The sequence below is a fragment of the Aythya marila genome, assembly GCF_965140915.1.
Source record: "Aythya marila genome assembly, chromosome: 2".
In the NCBI taxonomy this organism is placed as follows: Eukaryota; Metazoa; Chordata; class Aves; order Anseriformes; family Anatidae; genus Aythya; species Aythya marila.
The window spans coordinates 38328761-38343199 of NC_139043.1; the positions used below are offsets into that span (position 1 = coordinate 38328761).

Genomic DNA, 14439 nt, shown 5'->3' on the forward strand with positions numbered 1-14439 from the left:
GTGTCACTTCCGCAATTACTTGTACATGTGCACCTCATGTCATTAGATTTATTTTTTTTTTAAAGATTATAATTTCCCAGAGGGAGTAATTTAAATCTGTGGCTCCTTGTCATATGCCTTTTTTCTTTCCAGAATTCATTTTGGATCACAGGAAGATCCACCTCGTGCTGAGGAATCACAGACTTGTAGATATTCGGACTTAACTGTGAATTCAGCTCAGCTGACAAGATGCTCCAACAAGTGACATCAGTCCAAAACCCACACGGCTCAAACACGCTCTCAGACATCTCAGGCATTTTTATGGCCTAACTAAATGCTTTCCTGTGTATTTGAATTAGACTTTTAAATAAGCTGAGAAGATTTCTTTTAACATTTCTCATACGATTCAGCTGGATCCTGCAGGTCCTGGTTCCGTGGTGAACAACATGTAATTCTTTGATCGTGCCAAAGGTGAAGGGGTCTTAAAGAAACTGAAACCAAACTTTTCCCTAACTTCCCTCCACACTTTGTAATTACATCAGAAAATTAAGAATGCCCATTTCCTCCACACATTTTAAAAAAAGTTTAAAATTCACACTTGTGAAAGACGGAAACCTCCCAAGCGAATGAGAAAGAAGCCATCAGAAACACATACATCACCCATGGAAAAATAAAAGCAGTGAAGCCATCAAAAAGCTAAAATCCCCCGAACTGCAGTGTGCTTGCTTGGGGCATCGACTTACAAGAATAGGAAAGCTGAACTAAAAGGGGAAGCTGGAGAGGAGGTTTTTCCCCCCTGGCTGGCTGTGGCTGGGAACCCACACAAGGGCATTTTCAGGTAGCTTGCCCTCATGCTGGGGACAACCGTGGCCACGAGGGAAATGCTCCTAGAAAGAGAGCAGCTCTTAGTGTTAGGTGTTTCCTCACCAGCCAAGAAAAGAAGCAGCCAAGTGGAACATTTGCAGGCAGCAGAAGGGGCTGGGAAGAGCAGCATGGCTCTGCGGCAGCTCCTGCCCCTTGAGCAGGCGCCAGGGGAGCAGGCACCCTCCTGCCTGCCCTGGCCCCTTCCCCTGGCTGGGGAAGATCGATCCTTTAGTAAGACTCCCTCCTCATAAGAATATGAAATGATATATAAGAATAGGAAATGATTTCTTAGACATGAAGCAAACTGGCTTCCCCAAAGCAAAAATAAAAAGCAGCTCCTTTAAGCCCTCCATAGCTTTTTTTTTTTTTCTTCTAATAATCATTTTTATATAAACATTGGAAAGTTCCTGTATGAGTATGCATGTTACATAGACTAGAGATGCTAAGCACCTGGCTCAGCAAAATACCCTCACTTGCCCTAACACTAGTCATCTAAGCACACCCACAGATACTCGTACAAAGCTTGTTCACGTGAGGTCCAAAACTTGAGGGAATTCTGCTGCAGGCCCCTCAGTCCAACACCTTTACTTTAAAAAGGTTCTGAAAACTCTTTTCATTTGTTTCTTGAATGCCATCCTGTATTGTAAGGGAACTTGACAGCCACACAGGAATAAAAGTAAGATGACCATGGAATAATGTGGATTCTGATATAATCTGGCAGATTGGGAATTAGATAAATATTTGCAAATTGGATTTTTTTTTCCAACTTAGCAAGCTGTGCACTTGCCCTAGTCTTTTCATTACATGACAGCAGTTTGGGCTAATCTGTAACCAAAACCTTGGAGTTTGACTTAGAGGTTAAATTTGAGGAAAATGAAAAACAGACACAATAAGAAATCATCAGAAACAGTGAAATTAAAAAGTATCTGCAACAAAACGGTCTCCTTTCTCAGCTTGCACCTAACAAGCCTGTAACATTCTTTCAGGTGTTGAATGCTTTGAATTACCCAGCTTAACGTCACAAATCTACTATTCCTTACCCCAGGAATAGTAGCGTGTTTCTTAGTATTTCTTAGCCCAGCTGAAGTGAATTCACCAGAATTTTAATTGGTCACTTCTTTAGCAAATTGCTTCTCTGACTGCTGCTGCATGTTTGCGTTTGCAGAAGATGCCTTTATTCTTTGCAGCAGCGTATTTTGTAGCCCTCGGTTTCTCAGGAAGAAATTTACCCTGCCGCATCCTGTTTAGTTATGCATTTTGCTCTCTTTTGTTTTCTGCACTGTTTACTTGGTGCCCTGCTTCCCCCAGTGCCGGGAACCAAGGGCTCCTCAGCCTCTTCCTCAGCTCTGGCACTACAGCTTTGTTTTCATTTCAGTATGCCATTAACTCCTGTACAGCTCACTCAGACTTTTCTTCTTCCTTTTTTTTTTTTTTTTTTTTTTTTTTTTTTTTAAATACCTTAGTTTCATGTTAAAAACCCAATATACTGAGACCTCAGAAGCCCCTACATATCACTAACCTGCATTGGCAATGAAGAAGGGGTGGGAAATACACATTGGGTGAGATGCCCTACACACAGTTCCGACATGCAGAGAACAGCAGTGGGACAGGAGAGAGGGGCAGATGGAGCACAAGGTGATGGTGAGCATGTAGACAAGGTGGGAAGAAGTCAAGGAAAGGCTAAGAAGAGAGGTATAGCTACAGGGATTAGTGAAGGTGATGAGAGGAAAGCAAAACAGAAGGTGAGGATACAGAAAGCAGGAAGAGAGATTAAGAAAATCCATCCTGCCAGAAACAGCACCTCTTGTCAGGCAGACAGCAGGTGCTGCCTGAGGAGGAGCTGATTCACGCATCTGGAGTGTAGGAATCGAAACACCTCTACCTAGGAAAGAGAAATTGAAAACAAAAGACTCAAAGGAGGTGGGAGAGGGTGCCACACTTTCTTTCTCTTGGCAATCCAGTGCTTCCAGACTGCATTGCTATTTTCAAATAGCTTTGCAAGAAATGAGAGATGGATTTCTGGACCCTTGCGAGCATCCTGACAGTTCACGCTTAGCTTTCTCGCTTCCTCTCCTCCTCTGCCTTACCCTGGACTTATTTTGGAATCATCAGCAGCCACGGCACCTCCGGGGCTCCTACTGCACGTACAGAGGTTACCTGCTCACGTAGGGTCCACAGGGACCCCGGGGATACGTCCCAGAGGTGGTGGTGCCGTGAAGCACTGGCGGCTGGCAGCACACCTGCATTGCCCTGCTGCAGCTCAGCACTGGGGCCAGGCTGTGCGGGCACAGCTTGGGGCATGTGCTCTGCCTGCACCAGGCTGGGGGGTTATCATGTAGCGAGATTTTCCTCTGCAAATCAGGCCATCTGTGGCATTCAAACACTACCCTATGTGCTTTTTTTTCAACTATCTTTGAACACCGAGTCTTCCTTGCACGTTTCATGCACTTTCGATATTGCCACCTCATCGCAAGTCAGTGGCAATGGCTAAAGCGGTTGCTTACTGAAGCCACTTCTTTTAAGCCTCCCTTGGAAGCCTTATTACAGATTAGATTTGAGAAATTTCTCTCAGCTGTGTGGCACCACTCATCTCACCTGACAATACCTGCAGCATCATTTGGGGAATCTGCTCAGTTGCACAACACACACATTTTTTTCCTTGCTGTAAGAAATGTTTTAGACACTTTTAATTAAAACTTTCAATCAAAACTGCTTTTTTTTTTTTTTCTTTGTGTAAGAAAACTAACCAACAGTGATCTACTAAAGAGTAGATGGTTTTACAAAGCCTAACTAAGTATTGAAGGCTGTTTAACTAGCTGAGAAATTGAACTGAAAAAATTGGATTTCTAAAAAAAAGTATCAATTTATAGACAACATTTTGACTCCTAAAACCCAATTGTAACCTGTTTTCATAGGAAATACTGGAGTGTTTTCATTAAAAAAATCAATTCTTCATTTGCCGAAATTCTCAACACTTTGATAATTCTTTAAAAAACAGTATCTTCTCCCCAAAGGAGGAGGAAAAAGAAAGAGATAGCACAGGGACAAAATTCATGGAGAAAAACTTTGGCAGAAAATTTTATTTCTGCTAAATTCAGGTGGCGGCAAAGGCTCAATTTTTTGGTTAGAAGATCTTCTTGAAGCGAGGTGTTTGCTGGCATGTTATTTTGAAAAACAGCACAGTAGGATGACTTCTTTAATAAGTGGGCATAAAACAGAGATTAGAAAGTCTCAGAGTGAGAGGCAACCCCCCCGTGTGATATCGGATTTCTTTGCCAAAGCAAGGAAGGTTTTTAATAAAGGTCATGGAGAAATAATCTCCAAAGAAAGCAGTGTCTCTCCCCCCCCCCATATGTTTACCCGTTTATTTCGCTCCTTTGCAGCGAAAGGCAGACCTCAACACACACACACGCACAAAAGGAAACAACAACCAAAGAGGAGAGAAAAAAAAAAAAAAAAAGAGCCTGAAATTTTAGTTACACCACATGTGGTTTTCATTTGTGAAAAATGAACAAGCTGTTTGTGGTTAAACTGTCTAATCTGCTGTTATCAATCTAGCGCTGCATTCAAGATTTACAGGATACATCAGCTTCTGTGCCACATTAGCTGTAAAAGGGAGAGGGGGTGGGAGGAAAAAGGAGGAGGAGAGAGTTTATCCTGAGGAATAATATTTCCAATGCAGCCACACTCACACTACATCTGGTTGTGCTGGTAGCGGCAGTTAAATTGAAATATTTCACAGCGTGTGTCAGAAACATGCAGAATGGTAATTATGACAGATCTGATTAAGCCTGAGTGCCACTCGCTCCCCGGCCAGCTCCGGTTGTGCAGGTGTGACCTTGTGCGTGCCTGCGTGTGTAAATAAAATTAATTACAAGCGAGAGGGCGAAGGCTCCGGTGACATCACAAAGCGGAGAAACTCCCAAGGGGGAGACCTAATGGAATATTTTCCCTCAGTCTAATAATACAGTTCATATTGACTTGAGGTAATTAGTGGGATCATTAAAGCAGTTTTCCCGGCGTATTTGGCTGCCTGATCAGATTAGTGAAAATGTTCTTCAGAACAAGCCCTGTGTGGTCTGCCAGGGAAGGAGGAAATAAAAAGCAACAAAGCATATTTTGGAATGATAAGCAGCGCTGGACTTCTCGCAGGGCGCGTTGCAGGGCTGCTCTCGGGAGCCTGGCTGCCCTGCTCTCTCGATCGTCTCGATGCTTTCATCCCGGCCGCATGTGCTCCCGCTTTGCAGGATCCAGGACTTTGGTTTAATTTTTGCTCCTCTGTCTCTTAAAACTACGCTGTCCATATCCCTCACTGCTTCAAAATCAGGTAAAAGCCCAGAAGAAGTGGTAGCCTTAGAATAACCACCTTAAGATAACTGGGGAAGGAAGGAGAACAAATACATGATCGGCTCCCCCCGCCTCTCCCCAAAAAGCTGATAGGCCACGGTTAAAAGGATTGAAGGCACTGGATTGAGAATTAGTAACGTTTTCATTTCCTAATGAGCTTACCCCAGAAAAAAAAAAGGGGGAAAAAAGAAATTAAAAAGAAAAAGAAAAAAAAGAAAAAAGTTTCACTCTAATATAAAGTCTTCCACGGTAGCAGAACACAGAGCCCTAATCAAGAAATGGACCATTTGTTTAAAAACAGTCTATTGAGCATGCTCTACCTTGCAAATGGAATATGCCAAGCTCTGTCACAGATGGCAAGCTTTGACAGTTCCCATCCGTAGCGTCGATACTCGACAGTTCAGCACAAGATCAGTGACATTCTGTCTCATTAGAGCCACGCTAATTATCACAGCTAGTTTCAGGGGAAACCATGTGTTGCAATGGTCAATTTGAAGGAGTCTGTGCATCAACAAACTGGTAATAAGGATCAGACACCTTATTATATGACAGCATGCTGCCTATGATCTGATTTACTGAATCAGAGGTACTGAGGCAACACTGAAGCCTGATGGGTTATGGAATCGTGTGTACACAATGCATGTCTGAAATGTGCTTTAAAAAGAAAAGGGAATTATACAGAAATGGTACATTATTTTTTTTTTTAAATTGGGAAGCTATAATAAGGACATCTTTCATTTGTCATTAAGACATGAAGAGATGTTCAAGATATTGTTAGCTGGTTTTATCTTTAATCAAATCAAATAAGATAAATAATTCAAAATGAAAACTGTAAAATTATGGATTATGCTACATTATAATTCATTCCATACTCTGATTTTTCAGTTGCAATAACATGTACCAAACATTCCTTATGTTGTGCCGTCTTGCTTCCTTAACAGAATTTTATATTTTGTAAAAAGCTTTCCCTACTTGGCTCTCTTTTGTCATTTGTACATTTGACAACTTAAACTTGCAGCTCTCATCGCTTCTCCCCCCTACCGTGCTCCTTCCACTGGACAAAACCACCCAAGCAAGAGTCATGAATGCTGCTCCTGGCCACCTGTGAGATGGGGCTGCATCCTGCCCAGTGCTCAGCAGCCCCAACCCCAGTGCCTCGAAGGGATGCGCTGCAGGATGAGACCGTGAAAGCATTAAGCATTAACTCCCGAGTAATGCCAGGCAGGTGTGCACTGCATTCCTCTGGGAAATCTCTCCTTAGGGCTCAAATATGCGGCGCTTCTGGAAACTGCTACCAGCTCCTCAACCCACCTCTCTGGGAGCCTCTTGCAAGAGCTGTTTGACCCCACATGTAGAGTACACTTGCGAAGCACACTCTTCAATCCGTGTGTCAACAAACCCAACCTTTGCCTTACGTGCTGAAAGGGCTGCCCAGCCCCCAGGAGCAGCTTGAAGTGGTCAGTATTGTCCTCTTACGAGTGAAGTATTTTCCATACTGAACCTTTTTCTTTGGCTTCAACTCTATCAGGGTTTTAATGCTTTTTTTCCCCTCCACACAGATTTCCATGGGCAATTGCACACTGATATGAACTGCCTCAGAGATTTTCAGGCTTACACTCTTCAACATATCGCTGTTGATTCAAAAAAGTTGCTGTCTACTTTTTACAAGTGGGAACCCAAGACTCGCTGAAGACAACCTGCTTAACCAAGGTCATGTCCATAAAACAGGGATGGCCAGGACTGCTGCCAGACCTTCTCAGGTTCTGCCTGGAGTAAGCAATAAGCCAGCTAACTGGACCTCATTTTTCTATTGCCTGAGAAAGAATTCAAAAAAAAAATCCTTCAGAAATTTCCTAAGGTTTTAACCTTTATTTCTGAGAAGACACAATATAAACAAAATTAAGACACAGGCAGAGGAAGGACCTGGAGTGCTCTAAGCACTCCTTTTGTTCCTGCAAATAGAAACCCGAAAATCTCTTTGCATCCGACCCGGGCGAGGCAGAACACACTGCCTCTGCCATACGATATTTTGTGAAAGAAGCAAATCAGCTTTATCTGCCAAGTTTCACAGTTTCACTGAATGACACGCTGCTTTATGGGGCCATTCTTGATCAAGCACAGGAGCCCATCTTGCCTTCTCGGTTCACACTCTTCCTCTCCCGTCCCTGCTGACACCGGATCCCATCCCAGCTCCTGCTGCTCATGGCACGTCTTCAACTGCCAGAGCAATCCCCGCGGGGAGTGAAGGGGGGGACATGGAAAAAAAATAAAGGGAGAGGCTGTTGCATGGTGTGCTTCTGCTGCTAACGCTTGCTATCTTGCCTTCCTGCGAGGGCGAGGGGTTTATCTCCAGGTGGAAGCGAGGGATGGCGGAAGACCTCGGAGCACGTTTTTATTTCTACCTTGTGGCTGCCTGTGCAGCATCCCTCCCCACTCCACAGTGAGCCCATTGTAAGCTGAGAGGGGGGAAAAAAGGAGGTTTTAAGCCAAGATTTAAAAACAGGAAGTGACTCAGCTGCTCGTAGGGAGACAAAGCAGGAGACAACTTCACAGAGGAGTGGGGTGAAGGACCGAGCCCCCAGGCTGGACTGCCCCAGGACAGCATGAGATGCAGCTCTGGGAGGAAACAGCTTTGGAAATAAATTGTGACCCCCCCCTCCCCTCCCCTTAAAGCCACATTTTTACCAGAGGGTTACTCCTGCTTATAAAAAGGTTTCTTCCCCCCCCCCCCCCCCTTTGAAAATAGTTGAATAGATCGTTATATATCTGCAGTAATGGCATGTTACATCTTCGTGCCAGATCCACAATACTGTGCTTGTTCAATGTGGGAAGCTGTTTAAAAACGACTTTCCTATTAAGAATATATAGCTCAGTCTCTAGATGGAAAAAGCCAGATCAAAGATATAGCATTTATAAAACTGCTGGTTAAAAGATAAAAGTGAGATAACAGACATCAATTTTTCACTATAAATCTCTGGGTTTACTACAACATTAAAATTTCCAGTAAAAGCAGGGTTTTATATACCTGAACTCTAATGGCCTATTCTGAAAATATTTATGTCAGGAAAAGCATGGTATTTGCATGCCAAAAGCAATTTTAGTGCCAATGTTTAGCATTCCCTTCCCATTTAACTCCTTCCAATCTACTCGCAAGTGGGAGATGCTCTTTCAGTCCTACCCCATGCACCTTCCCATGCAGAGCTCCAGAGGAGGGAACTCCAGGTGCATACTAAGGCTAAGTTGAACACTTCTGATAAAATACCACTGCACGAAATACTTGTGCGATGGCTTAGGGTGGAGTCTGTAGCGTGGTCTAAACCACTGATGGCACCTCCATGGTTTGCATGCAGAACTATTCATTTCAAAGAGGATAACTGCCTAACCGAATTGAAAGACGGGGACAGAGGGACAGGAAATTAGGCAACACTGTGCAACAGCTCAGAAGTAACGGGTCAAAACCCTCTTTAATTACATGACGTTTCTGTAGGTTTGGCTAAATTCTTATTTGTTTTATTCCAACATTATAATCAGAGTGTGATCCTGGAAGAGCCAAGTGCCTCAGCAACCACAGGCTTCAACATACAGACATTTTTATTCAGGGAGAAGGAAGGGCATCTGATACCTATCTGCACACGCGCAGTAATTCAAAATGCACTGAAGCTGCAGAGGGGTATCTATTTTACCTAGTTACCGTACTATAACCTAAAATTACTTAGGTATAATAAACCAGGCAAACAGCTTTATATTATAGTGCATAGGACTCTCAGAGATATGGAAGTTGGTATCAATTCAGGTTTTGCAAATTGTAATTTCTTAAATTTAAGACAGCTTTTGCAACATAAACTGATTTTCATCAAAGTTTTGCTTTCTTCCTCATTTCATACCAGCATGCACAGGCCATAGCTTTCAAGGATAAGACATAGACATAACTTCCCAAAATACAGAAAAATGTAGGAGCACTACAAGTCTCTACTTCCCTTATCTCTCGGGGCTTTTAGGTTTTTGTTTGTTTGTTTGTTTGTTTCCTTGTTTGTTTTTATGGAATAAAATTAGATTTCAGCATCTGTCACCATCAAAAAAACCTTCATCCCTAGCTCCCACATGAAAACATTGTAACCAATGCACAGTTACTGAACCATGATGCCTTAATGATCATTACACAAATCAACTTTTTTTTTTTTTTTTTTTTTTGAAGTAACGAAATTAAGAATGTGCTCTCAGAATTATTTGAATCAGACTGTTAGGTAATAAATTTAATAAAACCCAAATATGATTAAATTGTAAAAGTAATGCATACCACACAAAATGTTATGTGTGTGGATTCTTTTCATTTCGACTTATTCAGGTGTGCTGATTAAATTTTAGCAAATAATGCTGTTAGTTCTGCCTTTCTTTCACAAAAAAAACCCAGGGAGCAGAGACAAAGCACTTGGTAAATATTTCTGTCTTTTATTTTTATGTGTTTTTCTAAAGCTCTCTTTTCAACACAACCTAACAAAAAAATTGCAGGCCTATTATGCAGGCCAAATGCAATAAAGATGTAAGACTTTAAATACTGATAGTAGGTGTTTTGCTGATTACAATTCTAAATTCCCCCAAATATATTATGTATTCAAGCATTTTTAATTATGACATTTTCCTGAATTCTTTAGTATGATCATCATAACTTTTAAAGTACATATTTTGAATTTAACATAATTTGAATTTATTTTGCAGATAATATATTGATCCTTAAATACATAGGATTTTCTGAAATACACTTATTGTGTACATTCCTGCATGGGAAAATAATCCAACACTGGGAGGAATCTCCTAGCTACAACCCCAAACTCATTCCAATCTATTTCTTCAGGAAAGTCAGGAAAGTCAACCAGCAGTTTTTGAGTGAGTCGCCAGCAAAGTGCACCGTGAAACTGCAAGTATGCAAATCACCACTCACTTAGGGCAGAGCACAATCTCACTGGTATCACTGCAATCTCTTCCTGCTGCCGTCATCCTTCCCTTGCCCTGTGCTATGACATCTGCTGCACCCAGCCCCTGCGCCCACTGGGTCCGTCGAGCATCAGGTCCTCACGTATGGTCCTCAGTGAAGCAGGTAACTGCTGCTGAAGGCGCTAACACAGCACAAGGGAGGATGCTCTCGATTTTTACCTCAGCGCTACCTAAATAGAAACTTCTGTAGCGCATCATTTAACAGCTCTTCTGTTCAAAGTGCTCTAGTCAGCAGAACATTATCTGCAGTCTCCTGACTCGGGCAAGCCCAGCCACCTTGCAGATGCTGGTTGCTTAGTTAGAGGCCCAATCTAATGTTGACACAAACCAGTTTCTGGTTTGTGAAAGAAAAAAGCCCTCCAGCAAACAACTATTTTTGTCCACTGGGTCACTGCTTTAGGTCACACACTGTTTTATACCAAAACTGCAGACTTTACATCCAGCAGTTAATCAAGTTTTTAAATGGGAGAAGAATATTCAATTTTGGTGAGGTTTAAAAAAAAAAAAAAAAAAAAGAAAAAACACACACAAAAAACCATTTTTAACCAGCACATCATTTTCTGCTATGTGTTCTCCAGACTTTTCATTTTAACTGGAATTGATTATCCCAGGTTTTCCAGTCCTGAGTGAGAAACCAATATCCCCAAAAGAAAAAAAAAAAAAAAATAATAATAATAAAAAAAAAAGAAGAATGAGCTATGTAAGAGCCTCTTAAAGAATATGTTTGAACAAGTCTCTGGTTCATGCAAGACAAACTTCTTTGCCCCAAGAAATATTTCTCTGTACTACTGACAAGCTCCAATGAAGATTTTTTTACATGACAGATATCTCCTTTACTATACATGGCTTTGTTACATATTTAAAAAAAATATATTGATTGGCTGCCTTGTACTGAACTAGTTAGAGGAAACAAAATGCGTCCAGTTACCTATGAAGTTACTTCTGTGAGGCAGGTTTCTACTACAAATGGCACTTTGGCTAAGTACAGTCTTGAGAATTTCCTTAATAAATTAAAAAAAAAAAACTAACATTAGCTTGCTTAAATCCAGGAGAAAACACAGCCTCTGAAAATAAAGGCATAATTTCCAGAATGAAAGGGAAAAGAACTAAGCATTTTCTCTTGTTTGTCTTGTACAGCCTTGTGCACAATCTGCACAAGAATTGAAAATTTATACTAATACTCTAAAAAGAATGCCCTTCATCCTTTGGAAGCCTTTGTCTTTCCTGTGCTGATTTGAAAAGGGATTACCTTTCTTTTTTAAAATCACAATTGGAAGAGCTGTCCTGCCTAGAAATTTTAAGATTACACCCTTAAATAAATACTCTATGACATAAACTCAGATCGAAATGACGTGGACCAGTAGATCAGATTCATACCTTAGTTTTGTGGAGAACTGCAAAGGGATGGGGAAGGTGTAGAAAACGGACAGCTCTCTAGCCCCTGGTCTTGACATGTAAATAAAGACATCTGAGGAGCACACAGGTTGGGAGCTGCTGTAACATTCTATCATAATTAGAAACATTTCAAGAGCCCTGTAATTTCCAATCAAAATTACAGTAATTTCTGATATACAAGCCATGATTCATGACAGAATTTTTACATTCCATGGGAGATTATAGTGGCCTGATGTATGACACACTGAGTACAGCACTAACATAAACAATTCAGTTTAATGTTTAAACAGCACTTGGCGTTTAGAATCCCACAATAAAAGAAACATATTATTGTAGAAATTATCACTTTGACAGTGATTGAAGGGTAGGCAGGCATGTGGCCTATAAAGCTATAATTTTTACAGTCCACAGCTTGAGTTTAATCATTTTGATATAACATTTCCAAAATATCCCTTTAAATACTCCTTACAGCATATAACTTAAGAGAAAAGTTCATCCTTTCTGTACAACAAAATGCAGTAAACTCCAAAATGGAAACACCATAGAAGTCAAAAGTCAAATAAATTTAAAAAGAAAATCAACATCAAAATGCTGAAGGCCCAAGAAACACTGGTCTAACTTGATAGCTTGCAGCTTTCTCTGGAAGAGGATGTGTTTTTCTAAGAGTGAGTTTTAGAAAAGTAAAGGAAAAGTGACTAACTGGACTTAACATTTAATCTGATGTGAAGATTTAATGTTGCAAGGAGTGGTGCCTTTGACATTTCTTTCAAGTGTTGGTATAACTGTGGTTCTATTCATTTCCATTTTTCTATATGTTTTTCCTTGAGTTGCTTTTTGAGTACATTCTCACTTACATCAATGCTTTTGCATACTCCAGTGATCTTTCTCAGAAGACATGTCACTTATGGTAATCACAACCAACAAGTGCTCACTGATTTCCCTCTCTTGCCACTAAACTTGACAGAAATTCTTCAGTTGAAGAAAATAGCATAGAAAACCACATAACAGAAGCTTAAAACTGAATATGCAATATGACTGTAAGCCCCTGCACAAGTAACCAAGCAGCCACAAAGACATGCTTTTTCAGATGTACCTTGTATGACCATGTGCTTTTTTTTTTTTTCCTCTGGACCTGGACAATTCTGCCCCACTTTCAACGCACAGCCTCACTGAACCCCGTTTCTGACTCATCATTTTAGCAAAAATCAGAACCCCGGTGTTCCTTGTTACAGCCCATGTAATTAAAACACCAAAGCCTACCTTCAGCACCACTATAGATAGCTCGCACACCATTTTTGCCTCATCCATGCCAACTGTGTATTTATGAAACCAGCACTTGCTGAGCTGCATGGGACAGTGAATAAACAGTACCCAGACGTTACCTTTGAACTCAACAATGAACTCCAAATTGTGGCACTGTGCCATCATGCTAACCCACGTCCAGCCACTATAACTTACACAGAAGCAGGTCAAAACCAGATGGGGGAAAAAAGAGAGGCCGTTACGCCCCAGGAACTTTACCTGGCTTTTGGTTGCTGCCACCTTTGCAAACAGTGCTTGAGACACCTTAGCTCTCTTCATTTCCTGCTGAATCTCATCATAAATGGAAGCATTAATGTTCATGGAATTATTTTCTGTTTTTCCATTCCTCTCTGTAGCGATAGTAGCAGTTTTGACCTAGAAAATATGTTATGAGACATTTTTCATTATGAAAAAGTTATTTTCCTCTCATTCTTTCCCCTTTCCATTTTATTCCTTTTATTCAGTACTGCTCTTATATTCTTTCAGCTTTTTGGTAACTTAACATTATAAGTTATCCATAGTTCAGGCAACTGGGAAACAAGATAATTCAGCATATTGTAACAGGTGAATGCATCTGAAATACAAGTTACTCTTAGCTGACCACTGTGAATTTCCATGTCATAAAACAAATTAGGTGGAAATCTGTCAAACAGTCTTGTAGAGACTTGTGAATCCTTACAAGATTTCTTTGCCCTGGACAATTTAAGTAAAAAATTTAACTGTAGCACAGAAGTATTTCCAATAATATAAAGAACAACAGAAAAATGCCTTACGTCCAGTACACTCAAAAGAATTGTGATGTAGAAAATCTGTTGCTTTAGATTTAACCTTTTAACATATTGTCTGATCAGTTTAATTCTTAAGCTGTTTTTAAGAAAGCAACAATTTAGATTAATGCATACTTTAATCTCACTAATGAAATCAAGATAGGCTTATCTTAAAACTATTAATGCTGGTTGTATTTCACTTACATACATCAAATATGCATTTTCAAGTATGTATTCTTCTTGCAATCCAGTTTAAAGAAACTAACACGAAAATAAGGCAGAATAACTACAATATTGCCTCTTCTATGTTAGCTGCATCTGTAGTTTGTGCGGTATCAGTTGAAAGGTACAAAAAATTAGCAAGTACACTGAGAAACACCTCAGAATATCCCTACAATACTGTCAACAGTTAAGGACAGCATCTTCCTTTAGGATCTCCTCTTGCAGTGCTTGCCTGAGATTTAAGGACTTTCAGAGGCTGTATTTCTGCCAAGAACCCTCAAGGTGATGAAACAAAATCAAACCTTTAGATTTCAGTTCAAATTGGTTCATACTGAAGTTGTAGGGAGCTGAATTAGTTTAGCCATTCTGAAGTTAGCTGTCTTGCCTAAGTTAGTCATTCAGGCTACCTCTAAGTTAATGGCCAGAGACAGGCAATTCCAGAAGGTGATTCAGCCTACTCTCAAGGATGTGTCTAAAACCAGTTTCACTATCAGTTTAATCCAGAGCAAGTCAGCATCTTCCTGTGCTCTTAAGTCCCTTAGAGTTCAAAGGGAAATCATTAGAGCATGAC

The 14439-nt window shown here is 40.7% G+C and overlaps 1 protein-coding gene across 6 annotated transcripts in view; it reads right to left on the reverse strand.

Moving 5' to 3' along the window:
- Positions 1 to 14439, reverse strand: part of SATB1 (SATB homeobox 1) — a 93212-nt gene that overhangs the window by 13383 nt on the left and 65390 nt on the right. For all 6 annotated transcript variants that reach the window (XM_082755433.1, XM_082755435.1, XM_082755437.1 and 3 more), the window contains exon 9: positions 13099 to 13254. In XM_082755433.1, the coding sequence (XP_082611559.1) occupies positions 13099 to 13254 (156 nt within the window). The remainder of the gene's footprint in view (positions 1 to 13098; positions 13255 to 14439) is intronic.